This window comes from Mytilus galloprovincialis, chromosome 11, assembly GCF_965363235.1.
Source record: "Mytilus galloprovincialis chromosome 11, xbMytGall1.hap1.1, whole genome shotgun sequence".
In the NCBI taxonomy this organism is placed as follows: Eukaryota; Metazoa; Mollusca; class Bivalvia; order Mytilida; family Mytilidae; genus Mytilus; species Mytilus galloprovincialis.
Window position 1 is genome coordinate 3,424,312 of NC_134848.1, and position 26,592 is coordinate 3,450,903.

At 30.0% G+C, this 26,592-nt stretch overlaps 3 protein-coding genes across 4 annotated transcripts in view; all 3 read right to left on the reverse strand.

Moving 5' to 3' along the window:
- The window catches only part of LOC143051533 (uncharacterized), a 621,634-nt gene that overhangs the window by 542,970 nt on the left and 52,072 nt on the right, over nucleotides 1-26,592 (reverse strand). The gene's annotated exons all lie outside the window — the stretch shown is intronic.
- Nucleotides 1-26,592, reverse strand: part of LOC143051540 (uncharacterized) — a 92,058-nt gene that overhangs the window by 54,824 nt on the left and 10,642 nt on the right. The window contains exon 4 of the mRNA XM_076224434.1: nucleotides 14,770-14,850. Coding sequence (XP_076080549.1) covers nucleotides 14,770-14,850 — 81 coding nt within the window. The remainder of the gene's footprint in view (nucleotides 1-14,769; nucleotides 14,851-26,592) is intronic.
- LOC143051511 (uncharacterized) lies at nucleotides 1,983-14,190 on the reverse strand. Of its 2 annotated transcripts, XM_076224409.1 has the most exons (8): nucleotides 12,655-14,190; nucleotides 9,693-9,875; nucleotides 8,862-9,062; nucleotides 7,257-8,038; nucleotides 6,583-6,693; nucleotides 6,122-6,212; nucleotides 5,364-5,471; nucleotides 1,983-4,459 (listed from the first exon to the last, which is right to left on the reverse strand). In XM_076224409.1, the coding sequence occupies exons 1-8, from the start codon at nucleotides 13,175-13,177 to the stop codon at nucleotides 3,660-3,662; spliced, it is 2,799 nt and encodes a 932-aa protein (XP_076080524.1). In that variant the 5' UTR covers nucleotides 13,178-14,190; the 3' UTR covers nucleotides 1,983-3,659. The 2 variants fall into 2 exon arrangements, with proteins under 2 accessions (XP_076080524.1, XP_076080525.1); XM_076224410.1 differs by having other exon boundaries at nucleotides 4,392-5,471.

The window sequence follows — 26,592 nt, forward strand, 5'->3', positions numbered from 1 at the left end:
TTACTGGCAAACTAAAGACAATTGACCTGATCAATCTGAGCCATTGAGTGTGGAAAATAACCAAGAAAAAGACATTAATTCTTAATTTAGAGCCAGTACTCAGGCCTCTACATTAACATTTTTTCTAACTTGTCCCTTCGGACAAGTGGCAAGAAAATCAGCTTGTCCGAACTCTTAACTCACTTGTCCGAATTCATAATTGAAAATCTAACATATTGATGATTTATGCAATAATAACACTTGGGCTTTGATTGTACCTAATAAAAGGAGCATTTTGTAATGTTATATGAATACCGCATCAAAATACATTGCATTATTTCAGAATGAAAGTTTTTTTGCAAGACTGTTCTCTGACTCAATGTCACTATCATTTGTCAATCATTAACGAGGCCCAATCTAAAAGAATTATGAAAAATCTGACCAATAACTATGTCTGAATTTTTTCCTCAATTCCTATATATGTATAATGAATGGATTAAGCTAAAAAAATATATACCTTACCTTTATTGTAGTAACGGGAGGGACATGCTAAAATAGGGCTAATATTATAATGGATATATAGTAAAAATTGCCCTGAAATGAACTAAAAGTGAATTTAAAAAAAAACTGTTCAATAACTAATTTTGTTTTTCACATATGACATGCATCAAAGATCACTCTTTCCATTTAAAGTCAGAAAACCAGGTGTTGCGGGGGGAAATTTTTATAGGGGGTGCTCTCAAAACCTACATTTTACCATTTTTTTATAAGAAAATCAAGATATCACTCAAAATATCCAAAATTAATTTTTAAAAATGTAATAAGTTGTCTCTTTGTTATCCCGGATCAACAAAACTGTAATTATTAATTAAAAAAACATACTTAAAAGGTAAAATTTCACAAGGAGGGGGGTGGAGGGGGGGTGCAAAATTTCAAGTCATTTATTATCATATCTTCACAAGCAAAAATCTAATAATCAAAAATAATTGAAAAGAAATATGTAAATGTAAATAAAACAAACTTATAATACATACATAAAAGAATGCATTTGAGTTGAAAGAAATAAAAAAAACTTGGTTTATTGAGTTTGACATTTTTGAAGGGAGAATCTCAAAACTTTTTTTATTTATTTTACAAATAGAAAATATCAATAGGAATTGAATTGCACTTTATTTGAAAAAAGTAGATTCCTAGTTAAGACTTGCAAATGGAAATATTGGTTAAAAATCTTAATGGGTAACATCTCAAAACACAAATTGAATATCTAAAAAAATAAAATGTAATGCAATACCTTTTTTACATATTCAATGAACCGTGAAGTTGATTAGAAGGGTTAAATACCAAAATGATATTATTTATACTCTGATGCCTATAGGTTTATATAAAGTTTTCATAATGATATCATAGCACAATCCTTTATGGTAAAATAAAATAACTTCTACCTGCAGTTCAACCAGACTTTGTACCAATGGACTGTCGGACACAGAGATCTTTACACTATAATCCCCTACTTTTAGTAGACGTATATATATAAACTTGTGAGGGTTCAACTATAAAAACAGATATCTCATACAGAATCCTGTTGAAATCATTAAAAGCTGGTCTTTATAGCCTGGAGGCTTGGGTACTTTTAAGGCCGTGTGAACTCCTCTCTGGGAATGACGAGTCTTTTTTTTTTCTGTCATATCATTTATCTTGAAATTTTGCTGAGCCATTGTATTCAACTGTTTTTTTTAAATGTTTTTGAGGCAATATGGAGCAGACTGTCAGTAGTCAATTCCAATGTCATTCAGTGCAGATCATATTGTGAGCCTTTATAGCTGAATCGGTTTCATTCGTAATCATACCACATCTTCTTATTTGTTTATATCTACTGCACCCGGGAGACTTGGTGATGACTTCATGCATTTGTTCCAACAATGTTCATTACTACAGACAGAACTAACACTCCCTGATCTATTCTTTGGTTTCTAGGCCAGATAAACATAATAAAAAAAACAATCTCTTACTGATTGAGTATTTAATAATTTCAATATTAACAATATAACAAATAACATAAATTCAACAATGAAAACAAGGTAACTATATATGTTTATGAACAGATTTTTAAAGTCCCTAAAACATAAGGTTGATAACTGAAATCAAATGAAATTGTAATTTTTGTGCAACATTATAGGATTAAACTTATTTACTGGACGGAGTCCTAAACTTACAAACAAAAAAGAGGGCTTTTATGTTGAATTTTGAGTCTGAGACCAGATTACAAAGCAACCACGTTCTAAAAAAATGTGCTAAATTCTGATAATTATTAATTGATACATTTTTAATATTTGTTTTCCAAATTTTATCTTTCTTCAGACCTCAAATTCTTTTCATGTGTACTGCGCATGACTATATTAGGGAAGCAGTTTTGGCAAAGGCGTTTATTGACGTACCCATCCTTCCAAGCATACCTTATCAATATAAACTGAACAGATGGTCACTCAGGAAAATGTGATTCAAGTTTTCCTACTGGTTTATCCAAGATATCCATAAGTATTACACAAATTTACAAAAGGTTAACAAATATAAAATGATTGTCTTGTAGAGAAGCCAAGAAAATTTTGTTCACAAATTTTCCTTATACACAAATACAATTGGTAGTAAAATTTCAAACTACCCTCTTACAGGAAGTTCCTGTACTGAAGATCTAATTATTGCACACAACATGTTAAGATCTGGAGTCTATTCTGGACCAAATATGAAATTATTCCCTTTCATAGAAGCTTAGACAATTTTGAAGACAAACTTTTACCTTGTACAATGAGTAGTTACATTTCAAACTATCAGCAAACACAAAGTGGCTGAACTGCAGATCTAAAAACTGCTTAATCGTTACAACTCAATATTTTCAAGCTTTGGGCCAAATATAAAATCATCCCCTTTCATAAAAGCCAAGAAAACTTTACAAAAATAATTTCCTTGTACATTCAGCAGTCATACTTTAAACTGAGTAATTAATTTGGCTGCATACCAGATAAAAAAAATGCTTACAACTCTCCATGATCAAGCTCTGGGCTTCATATAAAATCATTCCCTCTCATAGAAGCGAAGAAATCATTGTCGAAAGATTAATAGACAGACAGAATTACATACCGTGATGCAGGTAAAATGATACCCCCACCTGAATATTTCCTTATAAAACAGAAAGATGTTGAAATTTCAGAAATCTTGGTAAATTGAAATTGTTCCTGGGAAAAATGTAACTAAAATTTTCCACATTGCTATCATGTGTGAAATGATACAAGTGTAAGATAAACGGGATGTTGTTGATTGATGAATCTGAAAAAGAATCACATGGTATTGCTGACTTATATAGTAGTTTCTGAGAAAAATGTGACAAAAAAAATATCAACTTGGCTATCATGTGTAAAATCATACTAATTTTGTTAAACAGGAAGTTGTTGAGTGGGGAATCTTAAAATGCATCACAGGTTAAAGCTTACTTATAAACCCTGAAATAAAATATCAGAAATCCTCGTCTTCAAGTTCCTCAAAAAATTAAACAAAATATATTTATGGCACAGACAGAGGTAGAACAGTAAACCCCTATTTTGTTTAAAGCGCATATATAAATATTAAATGCTGCCCTATTTATCAATACATATTCATGTGTATAGTCACTGTATACAGTAATAACATCATTCTTCATTAGAAAAAAAGTCAGCTATCTTTTGGATCACTCGACGATTGTTACTAATTCTGGCCTTTCCACTGCCTGTCTTTTCACTCAACAAATAAAATAGACCATCAAATCCATCTCTATGATAAGAAATTTTCAGATGATTGTAAGTCAATGTTGAATCTTCAAGTTTCTTGAAAATTGTTCTAGAGAGGACCTTATTTCTTAACAAGTGTTCTAATGACTCTTTATTCGGTTGCACACCCTGAAATGTAACTTGGTGACTGCTGTAAAAATAGTCAGATAGGAGAACATCAATTTTCTCCGTCTTTTTTACAAGAGACATAAGCATTCTACAATCATCTAAAGCGTTGTGAGCGGAATAAGCTTCATTCAACAGTTTCTGAGCAATATACTCTTGCTTGTAATTTTCAAATTCTGGATACAACATTTTGAAAAAAGGTAAAGTATCACAGAATCCAACAATATATCTTGAAAAATGATTCCATAATTTATAAAATTTTAATTGATTAAATAGTATGATACTGTCAAATCGCCTATTGTTATGAGCAGCAAGCACAATGTGTTTGTCACTGGCACAAAGTGACATTAAAAACTGTATGAAATCTAAAAGAACTTGCTGTGGGTGTTTATGTGAAACTGGTTCATCATTGTAAAGGAGCTCATTTGTCGCTGTATTAAACTTTAATCCTGTCACTCTACATGCATCTTCTGAAATTTTTTGAGTAGGAGTTGCGTATCTGTTAAATTCCTGTTCTTCACAAACTGCAGAGATTTGTGTAATTGAACTTTGTCTACCTATATAAAAAAGAAAATAACTTAATAAATTGATGAAAATAAGTAGATTGAATGATTGTCATGGTAAAAGTTCAATTGCAAATTTCTTTTGTATAATTAAACCAAGAGTAACAATAGTGGACACAGATCAGTATGGATAGTACTTAGCAGTCTGAGAGTATTGCATAGGAATATGACTCAACTTACTAAAGGATACCTCCACATCCCAGATTTGATTAACTAAATTATATCAATTATCTCCCTTGGAATTTCTTAGACCAGGATTATTTTTCTTTATATTTTCCAACAAATGTGCATCTATGACTTAAATTTTGTGTAAGTTTCATAACATTTCCTTGATGAGGCATTCTAAAAAGTTGCAGATTAAAAAGGTGGAAGGACATTATTTGGCTCAACTAATGAATTCCTGATTGTCTAGAACTTTTTTCCGAATAAAATACCATTGTTATACGACAGTGTCTTTTTTTTACAATAGAACTATACACGAACACAAGCTTTTTTTTTTAGAAAATTTATCTTGACTATTTACCTAATAGTAAAAAAGACTTAACCAGCAAATAGTTTTTAACCATTTCCTGAACTTTTGTCTTTGGATAAAAGTGACATCATAGTCTGATAATACATCATTCTGATGCCATGGTTTTCTTTATAAAAAAATAGTTATTGACTGGCTTTTTCAAACAATAGCAAGTTTAACTATGCTTCCACTCTTTATCCATTCAATGATTTGTCCTTATAGCCTGTCAGTCAATAAGTATATAATATTGTCAGAAAATATCAAGTTTTTGTGAATACTTGGCTGATAGGTGAAATTGTTTGGCAAGTCTGGCATATTCCCTTACTCCTAAAGCTTGTACAAATAAACTTGATGCTTTCCTATTTCCAATTCATATTTATATCATACTTAGTCCTGTGGTCTCTAAATCATAAAAAACTACAACTTTCTCAATATGTTCACAGTTGTCCTCTGATGGTCCTGGAATAACAGTCAAATCAGGTTCTTCTGCATCAGCTAAAATATACAATAGAGGTCAAATTACATCTTGTAAGAAGACCTATCTGGAAAAATTCAATATAATGTATAAAATTAGAAAGAAGGGATGTAATAACACTGTTTCGGTTTTTGTGTTGTAATCCACTGTCATATGAAAAAGTAATGGAAACACTTTTTTTTTGTTAAATCTTCAAAATACATTTTGATTTCAAATTTCTTTCTTATTTTGATATTGTTATATATTGGATAATTGTATATTTGAAAATTGTATATTTGGATATTTGAAAAAAAAACATAATATAAGTTATATGAAATACAAACCACAAAAGAGAGTAACAGTATTATAAATAATTTACCAATAATGTTAGCAGGGCAATTTCATTAATGGAAATTAGTCATGTTCTTTCATTGTCAAAATTATATTAAAAGGTTGTTCATCATGAAAGTTCAATCATATCCCCCAAACATCTACGTTGTCAAAAAACTCTAACAAAAATTATCTTTCTTTGTTAGAAAATAGTAAATCCCAAATTAATATAACTATAATTTTATATCAAATATTTTGAAATATATTTTATATATGGGTAGTGCTTTGATAACATGTTGTAGGAACAATTATTGTTTTTTTAAATTCTTATTGAAAACGTACAGATAAAATTTATACATACCAATGACATTTGAGCAGTAAGTGTCCCCTTCCCTGATTTCATGACTTCTTGTTTCTGAAGATCTATGACTTTTAAGTTTTAAACGTTGTAACTGTAAAATATAAGAAATAAACATTCCTTTGCATTGTTTCATGTAAAAGTAAAGTCTACACACTCTAAAGCATGACAAATTTAATGTTTATTCACATAGTTATAATGATACAATAGGATAATACTTTATATAAAATTTAAAAAAAACCCAACAATTTAGAGGATTTTTTTTCATTTAAAAACTTTCTATCATATGATCAAAGGGATGTAACTCCCACAAAACAGGGATTTTTAATTTTTTTTATCATGAAAATAAGAAATTTCAAAAGGCTGCATAAAACTATGTTTAGAATTTATCAATCTCCTTAAAAGTCATTTAATGTATAAAGATTGTGTTCGAATGAAAATTCTGAAATGCTTTTAAATCAAACCTTAAATTCCTTAGTCTTTGCTACAGTCCTTTTCCTGTTAACATCCTTGTCTCTTATTGCAGCTGTTACTGTTGTGGCAATTCCAGGACTAAGACCAAGCTCTTCATGGACCTAAAAAAACACACAAGAACTTGGGAGCTGTGTCTTACATTGTGTATGATAACATTTCACAAAGCTACCATCCTAAACAACATTTATATTATTCTTTTTGATATATTTTTTTCTATGTATGTGCCTGTCTCAAGTAAGGAACCTGTAATTCTGTGGTTGTTGTTTGTTTATGTGTTAGTGTTACAAATTTGTTTTTTGTTCTATTTTTTTTATAAAAATAAGGCGGTTAGTTTGCTCTGAATTGTTTTACATTGTCATTTCGTGCCTTTTATAGCTGACTATGCAGTATGGGCTTGGCTCATTGTTGAAGGCCATATAGTCACCTAAATATATAATTGTTAATATCTGTGTCAAGTTTGTCTCATGGAGAGTTGTCTCATTGGCAATCATACCATATCTTCTTTTTTATATCTATGAGTTTCATGTGATTTTGGTTTATCTTTCAACTTAACCTAATTAGTGAACCAGTTTTACAGTTTTTCAAGTTTATAAACCATATTCTGTTTAAAAAAATAATTTGATGAATGTTTTTATATTACTTTATTTAAATAAATTATAAGTACCTGTGCAACATATTTGTAGCCTTCATTTTTTTGACAAACAGCAGCAGACAATCTGTGAGCTAAACTTCCACTCTCACTGTAATGCTTGTCTTTTGGGGCCTTTGATCGAACAGTGTTGTTAAAGCTTTCATTAGGATTACTGGAATCTAGTTTGCTCATCTTTCCCGGGTCAAGGTCTGTAAACACTTTTAAAAGATCTTTTTTCAAGTTTTCATCTTTGAGATCTGCACCCCATGGTAGATTTCTGTGCTTTGCTGTGGGTTTATTTTTCATTTGGCACCAATCTCCACATCCATCATGATTACCAAACTGGTGTAGCACTACAGATGGTAAACTGTTCTTTATTCTGTCTGAGTCACCTTTGTTTTGGGCTAACATGAAAGAAAAACTTTTAATGAGAGCAGTAATTGTTTTTACAGACAGCTCTTTATATTTCCCTTTTATTTTGTGGAGCCTATTTGATATGTTCTTCTTTACATGATTGATGTCACTGACCTTTTCCAAACATGAGTCGACTTCACATCTTGCCCGATTGAATGCTGTGCAATCGTCATCTCCTATTAGTGTAATTACCGGGGTATCTTTCTTTTTGGCGTCTTTTAGTATTTCCACAATCATGTCTGGTTCCATAGATTTGGCTGAGCCACACCAATTCTTACGACATTTATGTTTTGTTGGTAGCCGTTTTTTAAATTTTGCCACATCACATTTCCTGCATCTCTTATATCGAGCACTATAGCCAACAACCTTTCCTGTTTTTTTCCCAATCATGGAAGCTGTTCCTACAAAAAAAGTTTTCCATTGAATATTTTTTTTAAATTACTGGATTTCATTAATTACGTGTTACACCCACTTTCATGTCAAAAGGAATCTAGCTCCTCATATATATTATTCACATTATTGTACCCTTCATAAAAATAGTTGATACCAGGAGTATTTTTAATGTATTTTTATTCAAATTTATTTCATTTTTATAACCCTGTTCATCTTTATACACATATGTTTTTCTGCTGGTGGAAAATATTCTTTTTTACCTCTATGCCTTTTTCAATTTAGTTTTGCCAACAAACATAAACATATTTTACATACAATTTTCCTTACTTACAAAAAAAACAAAAGAGAAAAAAAAAAGAAGATGTGGTATGATTGCACATGAGACAACTCTCCACAAGAGCCCAAGATGACATAGAAATTAACAATTATAGGTCACTGTATGGCCTTTAACAATGAGCAAAGCCAATACAGTATAGTCAACTGTTAAAGGCCCCTAAGTGACAAATAAATCAATATTGTCTGATGAAGTATTCATTTTGTCCAAGAAACCCGTAAAAGGTAAACAAGATGGATAAAATCCAATTGTTATAATTTCTTTAGCCAAATTCTTTTGCAAACGATGAATCTTTCATTGCAAACATTTTTTTTTCTTTTCCAAAATGTGTAAAAATGGAGGCTGCCAACGGAAACCCTGCTTCCAAGAATGATATATCTGTTCAATATTTCTTAGTTTTAAGAATAAAATAAGTTTTTTTTTTAGTTTTAGTATGACATGTAAACAGATCATAATACTTCCATCTTAAGATAGGTAAATAATAAAGATATAGTTACCAGACAAACTATTGTAACACCTTCCTGAGCCCCTTCTCTGATAAGCTCCGTCTGCTGATGCTGTTATTCCAGTTACACTAATAGGGCCACACACAGGATTAGTGTTATCTGTTGAAGCTATTCCACTACTGCTTGTTGCAGTTTCTGACCCACTAGCAATGGCATGAATTGCATCACTGTCATTATCGGCTTGTAAATTACCTGAAATGAAAAAATGATTGACAAGTTAAAAGATAAAAGCACTACATATGGACAGCAACCCTACAACAGGTCAGGCAATGTCTGATTCCCCTGAAAATTTAAGGGAATATAGATCTTGACCCCATGTCAAATATATACTAATTGCTTTAGTTTCAGAGTTATAAGCCAAAATCTGCATTTCACCCCTATGATTTATTTATAGCAATGGCAGCCATGTTTTTTTTACAAAAGAGAAAATAAAACACAAACCTTGTACTAAAGAAGGATAATTAAGACTTAGTTTGGTGTTCATTGTTTCATAGCAGGTTTTTTGAAAGTTAACAAACTCAAATAATAGACAAATTACATGTGAACAAAGCCAGATCTAGCTAGCCTCTTGTTTATCATATGAATAAAGTTCTATTTTTCTTTAAAGACTGACATATAAAAACTTATGTTGCGTTAATTATGATTTAAACTTCATTTCATGCTCATTCAAAATAGTGCTAATTTTCACACAACAAATCACATTCACATTAATATTCATGACATGTGTAGAATTGTTCAATCCTTTGTAGATTGATATTCAATACTAGAAAATATCAGGCTTACACAAATCTGTCATTAAAGAGTCATCATTGATTTACTCACAAGTTTTTGTTAGCAATCCCTCCTCAAACAAAGCATTGTCTACGGACTGTTGTGCTATATTTTCAAGAATAGGCCCAACCTCTTCACAACGTCTTCTTATCAGGCTTTCACTGACATTTGGCAAATTTAGTGATGTAAATAAATTATTAAGCTGTATTGGTCCTATTCCACTGTGGTACATACCTGAAATATTAATTTTCATTTAAAAAATTGCAGTATTTGTATGTGTCAATACATTTATGTACATATAGGAATCTGATGTACAGTAGTTATCATGTGTTTATGTAATTTATACATGTTTCTCATTACTCGTTTTTATATAGATTAGACCGTTGGCTCCAAGTTGAAGGCCGTACATTGACCTATAATGGTTTACTTTTATAAATTGTTATTTGGATGGAGAGTTGTCTCATTAGCACTCACACCACATCTTCCTATATCTAACATATATATATTTTAAAACTAAAAATTTGAACAACAGTACTAATATAAGGTGACATACTGCAGCTGTGCTATATGAGCAGTCAAATTGCATCAACTATAATTCATCTGTGATAAACAGGCAGTGATCGTACATGTATATATCCCCTTGTATATGACGTAGACAATGGGTTTCTGTACAGTTTAATTGATGACGTCAATAAAATATACAGGTTGGCGGAAATTTTACGCCTTTGGCTTAAAAGTAAGAAATGATAGTTTCTACTCTAAATACATCAATTAGATCAGTTATAAGAGTTGCAGTTTATAGTGAAACAGCATACCTTGTTTCGAAATATAAATTTTATTTGTACTTGGCTGGAAAAAAACTTTTTCTCGCCACAGCCTCGCTTTCTATCTGCTTCTACATGTTGTAAGTCTTGTACAAATAACATTGATATTTCGAGACATCAAAAGATAATAACCAAAGGCTGCAAAATTTTCCTAAAATTACTAATTCCGGGGCAGCAGCCCAACAACAAGTTGCCCGAATGGTCTGAAAATTAAAGGGCAGATAGAACTTGACCTACATGTAATGAACAATTTCATTAGAAAAATAAGCCAAAAAACTGCATTTTACCCTATGTATTTTTAGCCATGGCTGCCATCTTGATTCATGGGGGGGGGGGGTTCATAAGTGGGGCGAGTTGGCAGGAGTAATATTCACGGAATTTAACTTATATACAACGGGATAACATCTTTTTCCATAAGTGGGGCGAGTTGGCAGGAGTAATATTCACGGAATTTAACTTATATACAACGGGATAACATCTTTTTCCATAAGTGGGGCGAGTTGGCAGGAGTAATATTCACGGAATTTAACTTATATACAACGGGATAACATCTTTTTCCATAAGTGGGGCGAGTTGGCATTACTACATTCATCCTGGTTAATAATATAATATAAATCTAGATTATTATCATTTTCTTTTAAGTGGGGCGAGTTGGCAGGAGTAATATTCACGGAATAACATCTTTTTCCATAAGTGGGGCGAGTTGGCATTACTACATTCATCCTGGTTAATAATATATTAATCTAGATATTATCGTTTTCCATAAGTGGGGCGAGTTCGCAGGAGTAATATTCACGGAATTTAACTTATATACAACAGGATAACATCTTTTTCCATAAGTGGGGCGAGTTGGCTTTACTAAATTCATCCTGGTTAATAATATATTAATAATATATTAATCTAGATTTTATCGTTTTCCATTCAGTGGGGCAAGTTTTCAGGAGTAATATTAACGGGATTTAACACATTTCACAAGTGGGGCAATTTTTTAAAAAGTGGGGCGATTTGGTAATCCAGGTTGGGGCGTTTTTTTTTTAAAGTGGGGCGAGTTGGTGAAAAAGTGGGGCGATTTGCCAGTGGGGCGACTTGTCATGGATTCCTCTTGCACGTTAAAGACACCCTTGTAGATTTCGAAAAAGAGTAGGCTAATGCTACTACAAGGCAGCACTCGCAAGACATCATAATTATTTGCAGTCCAGGAATTGGTACTAGGTAAACATGCTACAGTCAAACCTGATTAAACCGGACCCTGAATAAACCGGTTTCCTGTCCATTCCGGCCGAAAATGAAAGTCCCATATTTTTCCATTCAAAGTCTTTGTTAAAATACCCTTTGTAAACCGGACCCTGTGTATTCCGAATTCCGGTCTTATTATGAAGTCCCAATACTCTTAATTACATTAATTTTTACCTGTCAAAACCGGTTTGTCTAATTAATTTCAATGATCGATATGCAATCAATACATTTTTGTTGATACAATATAACTTTTCGTGATAATCAATTAGTCAGGTGTCAAACTGTGAACCTACAATCGTACAGTAGTGAGCTGTATTATTTATTAAAACATTATAAACGTGTCAATTAAACGAAAAGACACACCGAATATATATCTCGGATTGAACTTACGTTTAAACTTGGATAAACAAATTAAAATCGCGAAGTAAAAAGTTCACATCGTAATTTCGAAATCCTTGGTTCCTTGTTGTGAACCCCTAAACAAATGACCTTGATAATGAAAAACACCCGGATGACAACAATCAATGGATATTGTACACTGTACGACAACGTTTCGAAAGTGATGACATTACGTTTGATAATATTCTGGCTTTTTAATCGGCCATTCCAACATTTCAAATTATTGATCATGGGAGTAAATCGAAACTCTCGTCTTACAATCCAAACAACGCGAGCATTATGATGCAAATGCAAACAATGAAAAACGAAGTGAAAGTATTTTAATTTATCAGATATAATTTACAATCAGAGATAATTTTTTCATGCAAAATGTCGGACGTCACAAGTCATTAACTTCCGGTCAAAACAGAAACCTGAATAAACCGGCTCACTGTCCAAACCGGCCCTTTTTTATGGTCCCGTAGCCGGCCGGTTTATACAGGTTTTACTGTACATGTGAATATAAAGTATAAATATACAGGTACATGTAGTGCAGATTTTATTTTTGCACTTACCAGTTGCAAGTTTGGTGTTGACATCAAATATCCTTGGCCCATGGGATGCATTGTGGGTTTTGCCCATGGCAACACGTACAAAGTCATTACAGTTATAACAACGAACAATCAGGTGACCACATAAACCAGCAGGCAAAATTCCAATTCCATCTTTTAACTTCAATGTAATGTCACATCTGGAACATCTCATATTATCAAAAAAGGTTTGAATGTCAATCACATGTCTGGTATAACCTATTGGCTTTAATTTTCCAGAAAAATAGAACTCATTGATCTCATCAAACGATGCAGAGGATTGATACGTGTGATCATGTTGGAAAGAACCTGGTGTAAAAGATGTATCAAAATCGGGCGTAAAAGTAGTATCAAAATCGGGTGTAAAAGTAGTATCAAAATCGAGTGTAGAGGGTGTATCAAAATCAGTTGTGGATAAATCGGGTCTAGATATGTTGTCTAATCTGTTGTTGTAAGTCTCTGCCTGACAGTTTTTCAAAAACCGACCGTTCTTCTTTCTGCTAGGCATGTCGTCTGATATTGTTTACATTGCCGTAAATGGCGCGAAACTATGTCGTAAACAATAATAACAGTATAAATTTAAATAAAATATAAACTACGATCAAAAATTGATTTATTTTATCATTTTAGTTCCCAAAATAATCAGAAAAGGTATTGTTTATATTTATTTTATGTGTTATGTTATAACCGTTAAACCAACTACCGAAAAATGCCCGAGTTGCGCAATATTCAAAAACGCGTTCTAGATCGGGCCTCGTTAAATCATCATTTCTTCCCAAACCACTACGTTCCCCTATGGACCTATTAATTCTTTAGTAGTGGTATGGGTTAAACCAAGGACGTAAATACACCTGGCCACCTTGAACATGTATATGAGTAAACCTTTTTAATTTATTGATGATGTCAAAACAAGCTTTTACAATTTATTTTGATTTGCATATACATTGATATATATGATCATGAAGTACATACACATTTCACTAAAAAATCTGCCTTTTTAGATTTTTTTTTTTTTTTTCATCTTAACTATTTATATCATAGATCTTATCAAATAAAACCTTTTTTAATGTATTGTTATGCATAAAAGCAAAATCAAATGAAACATACTTTAATTTAATATTTTAAAGTTTAGGTAAAACTCCATATGGAGGTGCTCCTAATTCAAGGAAGCTTATACTAAGAAGATACATTAACATTGGTTTCTTTCCCCTTACTTATATCCCCTGGTCAATGGCTGCCAGCATGTTCAATAGTCCAAATCAGAGACATATTATACAAGTTTTATATGTCTCTGGTTCAATCAATGAATAATATTTCATTAAGTATGATCAATAAAACAATCATTCATATTTTTGGGACTGTATCAGTCTTGAATTTGATCTATTTTTATCTGACCTTGATTTTTCACTTGTCCCATCGGACAAGTAGTATGGTGAATCTACTTGCCCGACACCTGTGTCCACTTGTCCCGGACAATCGGACAAGCGTTAATGTCGAGCTCTGGTACTCAAACAACGGTAATTTTTCAGACAATGACACAGTTGATAACGGGGCTCATAAATCAAAAATCGAAATACATGCTTAGATTCAGCAGATCAAAGAACCCCATATATTCAATTTTTGTTGAAATCAAACAAAGTTTTATTTTGGAACTTTAGACCTTAATGTAGACCAATTTGAAAACAGGACCAAAATCCAAAAACTTAATACACGGTTAGATTCAGCATATTAAAGAACCCCAAGAATTCAAAAATAAAACCCCATTGAAATTGGTCAAGAAATAAGCAATTTATACAAAGTATCTTCTTTTGCACAATACTGTGCAATTGAATATATATTAATTGCAATTGCGCAATACTGTGCAATTGAATATTTCTTACTTCTGTGCAATACTGTATAATTGATAATTTCTTGCTTTTGTGCAATAGTGTATATTAGGCAACAAGCTTGGAATTATCAACTAACATTGTTAACTGACAACACATACTACAATGACATTGAAAACTACAGGCAACCGTTTTATTGTAATTTCTTTGTACCAAGTCTGTTTTGTCTCTTATAATCTGTGAATATCTTTTAAAGTAAGACAAAACTATTTACCTTAAGGAATTCCATCACTTCTTTCTTCTTCTCTTCAAAATAAAGCCTTGATATTGTTACCAGATCATAAGGAGTCTTACCCTGAAATACAATCAAATAATCTTTCATTAATTATACACATATATATCTTTTATTTCAAAAACTGTAAAACATAAAGTAATAGGTAACTGTTGAATAAATTTTACCTATACAACATGTACAATGTAAAACAATAAATAATAGGTAGTTGTTGCATTAATGTTACTTATATAGTTCAAAACGATAAATAATAGGTAAATTATTGCACTAATGTTACCTTTATAACATGTATAATGCAATAAATAATAGGTAACTGTTGAATAAATTTTACCTATACAACATGTACAATGTAAAACGATAAATAATAGGTAGTTGTTGCATTAATGTTACCTATATATATATAACATGTATAATGCAATAAATAATAAAGTATTAGACCAATTTTATCTATACAATGAACCTTAACCAACAACAAATATAAAGTATACAATGCAGAATAGTCTTATTTATACTTGACATAAAGAACAGTGAACCTTAACCTATCAACGTATATTTGTTCCACCTAACAGAAGTTCCAATGGAAACTTTGTTATAAACATTGTCATAATATCTATTCCTGTTGGAACAAATATTCTATACCATTTATTCCGTTAGGAACATATACTGTAATATTTATTCCTGTGGAAATAATATTCCAGAATATATTTTCCTTTTGGAACTTATATTATGAAAGAACTTCTATTCCGTGACAAACCAACAACAAATATAAAGTATACAATGCAGAATAGTCTTATTTATACTTGACATAAAGAACAGTAAACCTAAACCAACAACAAATATAAAGTATACAATGCAGAATGGTCTTATTTATACTTGACATAAAGACCAGTGAACCTAAACCAACAACAAATATAAAGTATACAATGCAGAATGGTCTTATTTATACTTGACATAAAGACCAGTGAACCTAAACCAACAACAAATATAAAGTATACAATACAGAATAGTCTTATTTATACTTGATATAAAGACCAGTGAACCTAAACCAACAACAAATATAAAGTATACAATGCAGAATGGTCTTATTTATACTTGACATAAAGACCAGTAAACCTTAAACAACAACAAATATAAAGTATACAATGCAGAATATGCTTATTTATACTTGACATAAAGACCAGTGAACCTTAACCAACAACAAATATAAAGTATACAATGCAGAATAGTCTTATTTATACTTGACATAAAGAACAGTAAACCTTAACCAACAACAAATATAAAGTATACAATGCAGAATAGTCTTATTTATACTTGACATAAAGAACAGTAAACCTTAACCAACAACAAATATAAAGTATACAATGCAGAATAGTCTTATTTATACTTGACATAAAGAACAGTGAACCTTAACCAACAACAAATATAAAGTATACAATGCAGAATAGTCTTATTTATACTTGACACAAAGAACAGTAAACCTTAACCAACAACAAATATAAAGTATACAATACAGAATAGTCTTATTTATACTTGACATAAAGACCAGTGAACCTAAACCAACAACAAATATAAAGTATACAATGCAGAATAGTCTTATTTATACTTGACTTAAAGAACAGTAAACCTAAACCAACAACAAATATAAAGTATACAATGCAGAATAGTCTTATTTATACTTGACATAAAGACCAGTAAACCTTAACCAACAACAAATATAAAGTATACAATAGTCTTATTTATACTTGACATAAGAAACAGTGAACCTTAACCAACAACAAATATAAAGTATACAATGCAGAATAGTCTTTTTTATACTTGACATAAAGACCAGTAAACCTTAACCAACAACAAATATAAAGTATACAATGCAGAATAGTCTTATTTATACTTGACATAAAGACCAGTGAACCTAAACCAACAACAAATATAAAGTATACAATGCAGAATAGTCTTATTTATACTTGACATAAAGAACAGGGAACCTTAACCAACAACAAATATAAAAGTATACAATACAGAATAGTCTTATTTATACTTGACATAAAGAACAGTAAACCTTAACCAACAACAAATATAAAGTATACAATAGTCTTATTTATACTTGACATAAAGAACAGTGAACCTAAACCAACAACAAATATAAAGTATACAATGCAGAATAGTCTTATTTATACTTGACATAAAGACCAGTGAACCTTAACCAACAACAAATATAAAGTATAAAATGCAGAATAGTCTTATTTATACTTGACATAAAGACCAGTAAACCTTAACCAACAACAAATATAAAGTATACAATGCAGAATGGTCTTATTTATACTTGACATAAAGAACAGTAAACCTAAACCAACAACAAATATAAAGTATACAATGCAGAATAGTCTTATTTATACTTGACATAAAGAACAGTAAACCTAAACCAACAACAAATATAAAGTATACAATGCAGAATAGTCTTATTTATACTTGACATAAAGAACAGTGAACCTAAACCAACAACCAATATAAAGTATACAATGCAGAATAGTCTTATTTATACTTGAAATAAAGACCAGTAAACCTTAACCAACAACCAATATAAAGTATACAATGCAGAATAGTCTTATTTATACTTGACATAAAGACCAGTGAACCTAAACCAACAACAAATATAAAGTATACAATGCAGAATAGTCTTATGTATACTTGACATAAAGAACAGGGAATTAACCAACAACAAATATAAAGTATACAATGCAGAATAGTATTATTTATACTTGACATAAAGACCAGTAAACCTAAACCAACAACAAATATAAAGTATACAATGCAGAATAGTCTTATTTATACTTGACATAAAGACCAGTAAACCTTAACCAACAACAAATATAAAGTATACAATACAGAATAGTCTTATTTATACTTGACATAAAGAACAGTAAACCTTAACCAACAACAAATATAAAGTATACAATGCAGAATAGTCTTATTTATACTTGACATAAAGACCAGTAAACCTTAACCAACAACAAATATAAAGTATACAATGCAGAATAGTCTTATTTATACTTGACATAAAGAACAGTGAACCTTAACCAACAACAAATATAAAGTATACAATGCAGAATAGTCTTATTTATACTTGACATAAAGACCAGTAAACCTTAACCAACAACACATATAAAGTATACAATGCAGAATAGTCTGATTTATACTTGACATAAAGACCAGTGAACATAAACCAACAACAAATATAAAGTATACAATGCAGAAAAGTCTTATTTATACTTGACATAAAGACCAGTGAATCTAAACCAGCAACAAATATAAAGTATACAATGCAGAATGGTCTTATTTATACTTGACATAAAGACCAGTGAACCTTAACCAACAACAAATATAAAGTATACAATGCAGAATAGTCTTATTTATACTTGACATAAAGACCAGTCAACCTAAACCAACAACAAATATAAAGTATACAATGCAGAATAGTCTGATTTATACTTGACATAAAGACCAGTGAACCTTAACCAACAACAAATATAAAGTATTCAATGCAGAATAGTCTTATTTATACTTGACATATAGAACAGTAAACCTAAACCAACAACAAATATAAAGTATACAATGCAGAATAGTCTTATTTATACTTGACATAAAGAACAGTAAACCTTAACCAACAACAAATATAAAGTATACAATGCAGAATAGTCTGATTTATACTTGACATAAAGAACAGTAAACCTTAACCAACAACAAATATAAAGTATACAATGCAGAATAGTCTGATTTATACTTGACATAAAGACCAGTGAACCTAAACCAACAACAAATATAAAGTATACAATGCAGAAAAGTCTTATTTATACTTGACATAAAGACCAGTGAACCTAAACCAGCAACAAATATAAAGTATACAATGCAGAATGGTCTTATTTATACTTGACATAAAGACCAGTGAACCTTAACCAACAACAAATATAAAGTATACAATGCAGAATAGTCTTATTTATACTTGACATAAAGACCAGTCAACCTAAACCAACAACAAATATAAAGTATACAATGCAGAATAGTCTTATTTATACTTGACATAAAGACCAGTGAACCTTAACCAACAACAAATATAAAGTATACAATGCAGAATAGTCTTATTTATACTTGACATAAAGACCAGTCAACCTAAACCAACAACAAATATAAAGTATACAATGCAGAAAAGTCTTATTTATACTTGACATAAAGACCAGTGAACCTTAACCAACAACAAATATAAAGTATACAATGCAGAATAGTCTTATGTATACTTGACATAAAGAACAGTAAACCTTAACCAACAACAAATATAAAGTATACAATGCAGAATGGTCTTATGTATACTTGACATAAAGACCAGTAAACCTAAACCAACAACAAATATAAAGTATACAATGCAGAATAGTCTTATTTATACTTGACATAAAGACCAGTGAACCTAAACCAACAACAAATATAAAGTATACAATGCAGAATGGTCTTATTTATACTTGACATAAAGAACAGTAAACCTAAACCAACAACAAATATAAAGTATACAATGCAGAATAGTCTTATTTATACTTGACATAAAGACCAGTGAACCTTAACCAACAACAAATATAAAGTATACAATGCAGAATAGTCTTATTTATACTTGACATAAAGAACAGTAAACCTTAACCAGCAACAAATATAAAGTATACAATGCAGAATAGTCTTATTTATACTTGACATAAAGACCAGTGAACCTTAACCAACAACAAATATAAAGTATACAATACAGAATAGTCTTATTTATACTTGACATAAAGACCAGTGAACCTAAACCAACAACAAATATAAAGTATACAATGCAGAATGGTCTTATTTATACTTGACATAAAGACCAGTGAACCTAAACCAACAACAAATATAAAGTATACAATACAGAATAGTCTTATTTATACTTGATATAAAGACCAGTGAACCTAAACCAACAACAAATATAAAGTATACAATGCAGAATGGTCTTATTTATACTTGACATAAAGACCAGTGAACCTAAACCAACAACAAATATAAAGTATACAATACAGAATAGTCTTATTTATACTTGACATAAAGACCAGTGAACCTAAACCAACAACAAATATAAAGTATACAATACAGAATAGTCTTATTTATACTTGACATAAAGAACAGGGAACCTTAACCAACAACAAATATAAAGTATACAATGCAGAATAGTCTTATTTATACTTGACATAAAGAACAGTAAACCTTAACCAACAACAAATATAAAGTATACAATGCAGAATGGTCTTATTTATACTTGACATAAAGACCAGTGAACCTAAACCAACAACAAATATAAAGTATACAATGCAGAAAAGTCTTATTTATACTTGACATAAAGACCAGTAAACCTAAACCAACAACAAATATAAAGTATACAATGCAGAATAGTCTTATTTATACTTGACATAAAGAACAGTGAACCTAAACCAACAACAAATATAAAGTATACAATGCAGAATAGTCTTATTTATACTTGACATAAAGACCAGTGAACATAAACCAACAACAAATATAAAGTATACAATGCAGAATAGTCTTATTTATACTTGACATAAAGAACAGTGAACCTAAACCAACAACAAATATAAAGTATACAATACAGAATAGTCTTATTTATACTTGACATAAAGACCAGTAAACCTAAACCAACAACAAATATAAAGTATACAATGCAGAATAGTCTTATTTATACTTGACATAAAGAACAGTAAACCTTAACCAACAACAAATATAAAGTATACAATGCAGAATAGTCTTATTTATACTTGACATAAAGAACAGTAAACCTTAACCAACAACAAATATAAAGTATACAATGCAGAATAGTCTTATTTATACTTGACATAAAGACCAGTCAACCTAAACCAACAACAAATATAAAGTATACAATGCAGAATAGTCTTATTTATACTTCACATATAGAACAGTAAACCTTAACCAACAACAAATATAAAGTATACAATGCAGAATAGTCTTATTTATACTTGACATAAAGACCAGTGAACCTTAACCAACAACAAATATAAAGTATACAATGCAGAATAGTCTTATTTATACTTGACATAAAGACCAGTGAACCTAAACCAACAACAAATATAAAGTATACAATGTAGAATAGTCTGATTTATACTTGACATAAAGACCAGTGAACCTTAACCAACAACAAATATAAAGTATACAATGCAGAATAGTCTTATTTATACTTGACATAAAGACCAGTAAACCTAAACCAACAACAAATATAAAGTATACAATGCAGAATGGTCTTATTTATACTTGACATAAAGAACAGTAAACCTAAACCAGCAACAAATATAAAGTATACAATGCAGAATAGTCTTATTTATACTTGACATAAAGACCAGTGAACCTTAACCAACAACACATATAAAGTATACAATGCAGAATAGTCTTATTTATACTTGACATAAAGAACAGTGAACCTTAACCAACAACAAATATAAAGTATACAATGCAGAATGGTCTTATTTATACTTGACATAAAGTACAGTGAACCTAAACCAGCAACAAATATAAAGTATACAATGCAGAATGGACTTATTTATACTTGACATAAAGACCAGTGAACCTTAACCAACAACAAATATAAAGTATACAATGCAGAATAGTCTTATTTATACTTGACATAAAGACCAGTGAACCTTAACCAACAACAAATATAAAGTATACAATACAGAATAGTCTTATTTATACTTGACATAAAGACCAGTAAACCTTAACCAACAACAAATATAAAGTATACAATGCAGAATAGTCTTATTTATACTTGACATAAAGACCAGTGAACCTAAACCAACAACAAATATAAAGTATACAATACAGAATAGTCTTATTTATACTTGACATAAAGAACAGGGAACCTTAACCAACAACAAATATAAAGTTTACAATGCAGAATAGTCTTATTTATACTTGACATAAAGAACAGTAAACCTTAACCAACAACAAATATAAAGTATACAATGCAGAATGATCTTATTTATACTTGACATAAAGACCGGTGAACCTAAACCAACAACAAATATAAAGTATACAATGCAGAAAAGTCTTATTTATACTTGACATAAAGACCAGTAAACCTAAACCAACAACAAATATAAAGTATACAATGCAGAATAGTCTTATTTATACTTGACATAAAGAACAGTGAACCTAAACCAACAACAAATATAAAGTATACAATGCAGAATAGTCTTATTTATACTTGACATAAAGACCAGTGAACATAAACCAACAACAAATATAAAGTATACAATGCAGAATAGTCTTATTTATACTTGACATAAAGACCAGTGAACATAAACCAACAACAAATATAAAGTATACAATGCAGAATAGTCTTATTTATACTTGACATAAAGACCAGGGAACCTTAACCAACAACAAATATAAAGTATACAATGCAGAATAGTCTTATTTATACTTGACATAAAGACCAGTGAACCTAAACCAACAACAAATATAAAGTATACAATGTAGAATAGTCTGATTTATACTTGACATAAAGACCAGTGAACCTTAACCAACAACAAATATAAAGTATACAATGCAGAATGGTCTTATTTATACTTGACATAAAGACCAGTGAACCTTAACCAACAACAAATATAAAGTATACAATGCAGAATGGTCTTATTTATACTTGACATAAAGTACAGTGAACCTAAACCAGCAACAAATATAAAGTATACAATGCAGAATGGACTTATTTATACTTGACATAAAGACCAGTGAACCTAAACCAACAACAAATATAAAGTATACAATGCAGAATAGTCTTATTTATACTTGACATAAAGAACAGTAAACCTTAACCAACAACAAATATAAAGTATACAATGCAGAAAAGTCTTATTTATACTTGACATAAAGACCAGTAAACCTAAACCAACAACAAATATAAAGTATACAATGCAGAATAGTCTTATTTATACTTGACATAAAGACCAGTGAACATAAACCAACAACAAATATAAAGTATACAATGCAGAATAGTCTTATTTATACTTGACATAAAGAACAGTGAACCTAAACCAACAACAAATATAAAGTATACAATACAGAATAGTCTTATTTATACTTGACATAAAGACCAGTAAACCTAAACCAACAACAAATATAAAGTATACAATGCAGAATAGTCTTATTTATACTTGACATAAAGAACAGTAAACCTTAACCAACAACAAATATAAAGTATACAATGCAGAATAGTCTTATTTATACTTGACATAAAGAACAGTAAACCTTAACCAACAACAAATATAAAGTATACAATGCAGAATAGTCTTATTTATACTTGACATAAAGACCAGTCAACCTAAACCAACAACAAATATAAAGTATACAATGCAGAATAGTCTTATTTATACTTGACATATAGAACAGTAAACCTTAACCAACAACAAATATAAAGTATACAATGCAGAATAGTCTTATTTATACTTGACATAAAGACCAGTGAACCTTAACCAACAACAAATATAAAGTATACAATGCAGAATAGTCTTATTTATACTTGACATAAAGACCAGTGAACCTAAACCAACAACAAATATAAAGTATACAATGTAGAATAGTCTGATTTATACTTGACATAAAGACCAGTGAACCTAAACCAACAACAAATATAAAGTATACAATGCAGAATGGTCTTATTTATACTTGACATAAAGTACAGTGAACCTAAACCAGCAACAAATATAAAATATACAATGCAGAATGGACTTATTTATACTTGACATAAAGACCAGTGAACCTTAACCAACAACAAATATAAAGTATACAATGCAGAATAGTCTTATTTATACTTGACATAAAGACCAGTGAACCTTAACCAACAACAAATATAAAGTATACAATACAGAATAGTCTTATTTATACTTGACATAAAGAACAGTGAACCTTAACCAACAACAAATATAAAGTATACAATACAGAATAGTCTTATTTATACTTGACATAAAGAACAGTGAACCTTAACCAACAACAAATATAAAGTATACAATGCAGAATGGTCTTATTTATACTTGACATAAAGACCAGTGAACCTTAACCAACAACAAATATAAAGTATACAATACAGAATAGTCTTATTTATACTTGACATAAAGACCAGTAAACCTTAACCAACAACAAATATAAAGTATACAATGCAGAATAGTCTTATTTATACTTGACATAAAGACCAGTGAACCTAAACCAACAACAAATATAAAGTATACAATACAGAATAGTCTTATTTATACTTGACATAAAGATTAGGGAACCTTAACCAACAACAAATATAAAGTATACAATGCAGAATAGTCTTATTTATACTTGACATAAAGAACAGTAAACCTTAACCAACAACAAATATAAAGTATACAATGCAGAATGATCTTATTTATACTTGACATAAAGACCGGTGAACCTAAACCAACAACAAATATAAAGTATACAATGCAGAAAAGTCTTATTTATACTTGACATAAAGACCAGTAAACCTAAACCAACAACAAATATAAAGTATACAATGCAGAATAGTCTTATTTATACTTGACATAAAGAACAGTGAACCTAAACCAACAACAAATATAAAGTATACAATGCAGAATAGTCTTATTTATACTTGACATAAAGACCAGTGAACATAAACCAACAACAAATATAAAGTATACAATGCAGAATAGTCTTATTTATACTTGACATAAAGACCAGTGAACATAAACCAACAACAAATATAAAGTATACAATGCAGAATAGTCTTATTTATACTTGACATAAAGACCAGTGAACCTTAACCAACAACAAATATAAAGTATACAATGCAGAATAGTCTTATTTATACTTGACATAAAGACCAGTGAACCTAAACCAACAACAAATATAAAGTATACAATGTAGAATAGTCTGATTTATACTTGACATAAAGACCAGTGAACCTTAACCAACAACAAATATAAAGTATACAATGCAGAATAGTCTTATTTATACTTGACATAAAGACCAGTAAACCTAAACCAACAACAAATATAAAGTATACAATGCAGAATGGTCTTATTTATACTTGACATAAAGAACAGTAAACCTAAACCAGCAACAAATATAAAGTATACAATGCAGAATAGTCTTATTTATACTTGACATAAAGACCAGTGAACCTTAACCAACAACACATATAAAGTATACAATGCAGAATAGTCTTATTTATACTTGACATAAAGAACAGTGAACCTTAACCAACAACAAATATAAAGTATACAATGCAGAATGGTCTTATTTATACTTGACATAAAGTACAGTGAACCTAAACCAGCAACAAATATAAAGTATACAATGCAGAATGGACTTATTTATACTTGACATAAAGACCAGTGAACCTTAACCAACAACAAATATAAAGTATACAATGCAGAATAGTCTTATTTATACTTGACATAAAGACCAGTGAACCTTAACCAACAACAAATATAAAGTATACAATACAGAATAGTCTTATTTATACTTGACATAAAGACCAGTAAACCTTAACCAACAACAAATATAAAGTATACAATGCAGAATAGTCTTATTTATACTTGACATAAAGACCAGTGAACCTAAACCAACAACAAATATAAAGTATACAATACAGAATAGTCTTATTTATACTTGACATAAAGAACAGGGAACCTTAACCAACAACAAATATAAAGTATACAATGCAGAATAGTCTTATTTATACTTGACATAAAGAACAGTAAACCTTAACCAACAACAAATATAAAGTATACAATGCAGAATGGTCTTATTTATACTTGACATAAAGACCAGTGAACCTAAACCAACAACAAATATAAAGTATACAATGCAGAAAAGTCTTATTTATACTTGACATAAAGACCAGTAAACCTAAACCAACAACAAATATAAAGTATACAATGCAGAATAGTCTTATTTATACTTGACATAAAGAACAGTGAACCTAAATCAACAACAAATATAAAGTATACAATGCAGAATAGTCTTATTTATACTTGACATAAAGACCAGTGAACATAAACCAACAACAAATATAAAGTATACAATGCAGAATAGTCTTATTTATACTTGACATAAAGAACAGTGAACCTAAACCAACAACAAATATAAAGTATACAATACAGAATAGTCTTATTTATACTTGACATAAAGACCAGTAAACCTAAACCAACAAGAAATATAAAGTATACAATGCAGAATAGTCTTATTTATACTTGACATAAAGAACAGTAAACCTTAACCAACAACAAATATAAAGTATACAATGCAGAATAGTCTTATTTATACTTGACATAAAGAACAGTAAACCTTAACCAACAACAAATATAAAGTATACAATGCAGAATGGTCTTATTTATACTTGACATAAAGACCAGTGAACCTTAACCAACAACACATATAAAGTATACAATGCAGAATAGTCTTATTTATACTTGACATAAAGAACAGTGAACCTTAACCAACAACAAATATAAAGTATACAATGCAGAATAGTCTTATTTATACTTGACATATAGAACAGTAAACCTTAACCAACAACAAATATAAAGTATACAATGCAGAATAGTCTTATTTATACTTGACATAAAGACCAGTGAACCTTAACCAACAACAAATATAAAGTATACAATGCAGAATAGTCTTATTTATACTTGACATAAAGAACAGTAAACCTAAACCAACAACAAATATAAAGTATACAATGCAGAATAGTCTTATTTA

Bases quoted from the DNA above. Each gene is read 5' to 3' on its own strand.
- LOC143051511 (XM_076224409.1), bottom strand. From the start codon at position 13,177: ATGCCTAGCAGAAAGAAGAACGGTCGGTTTTTGAAAAACTGTCAGGCA. The intron at 6,213-6,582 runs GTTTGATTTAAA...TATATTTTACAG, and splicing joins CAAAGACTAAGGAATTTAAG to TTACAACGTTTAAAACTTAA. The intron at 4,460-5,363 runs GTATGATATAAA...TTTTTTATATAG, and splicing joins TTTAGAGACCACAGGACTAA to GTAGACAAAGTTCAATTACA.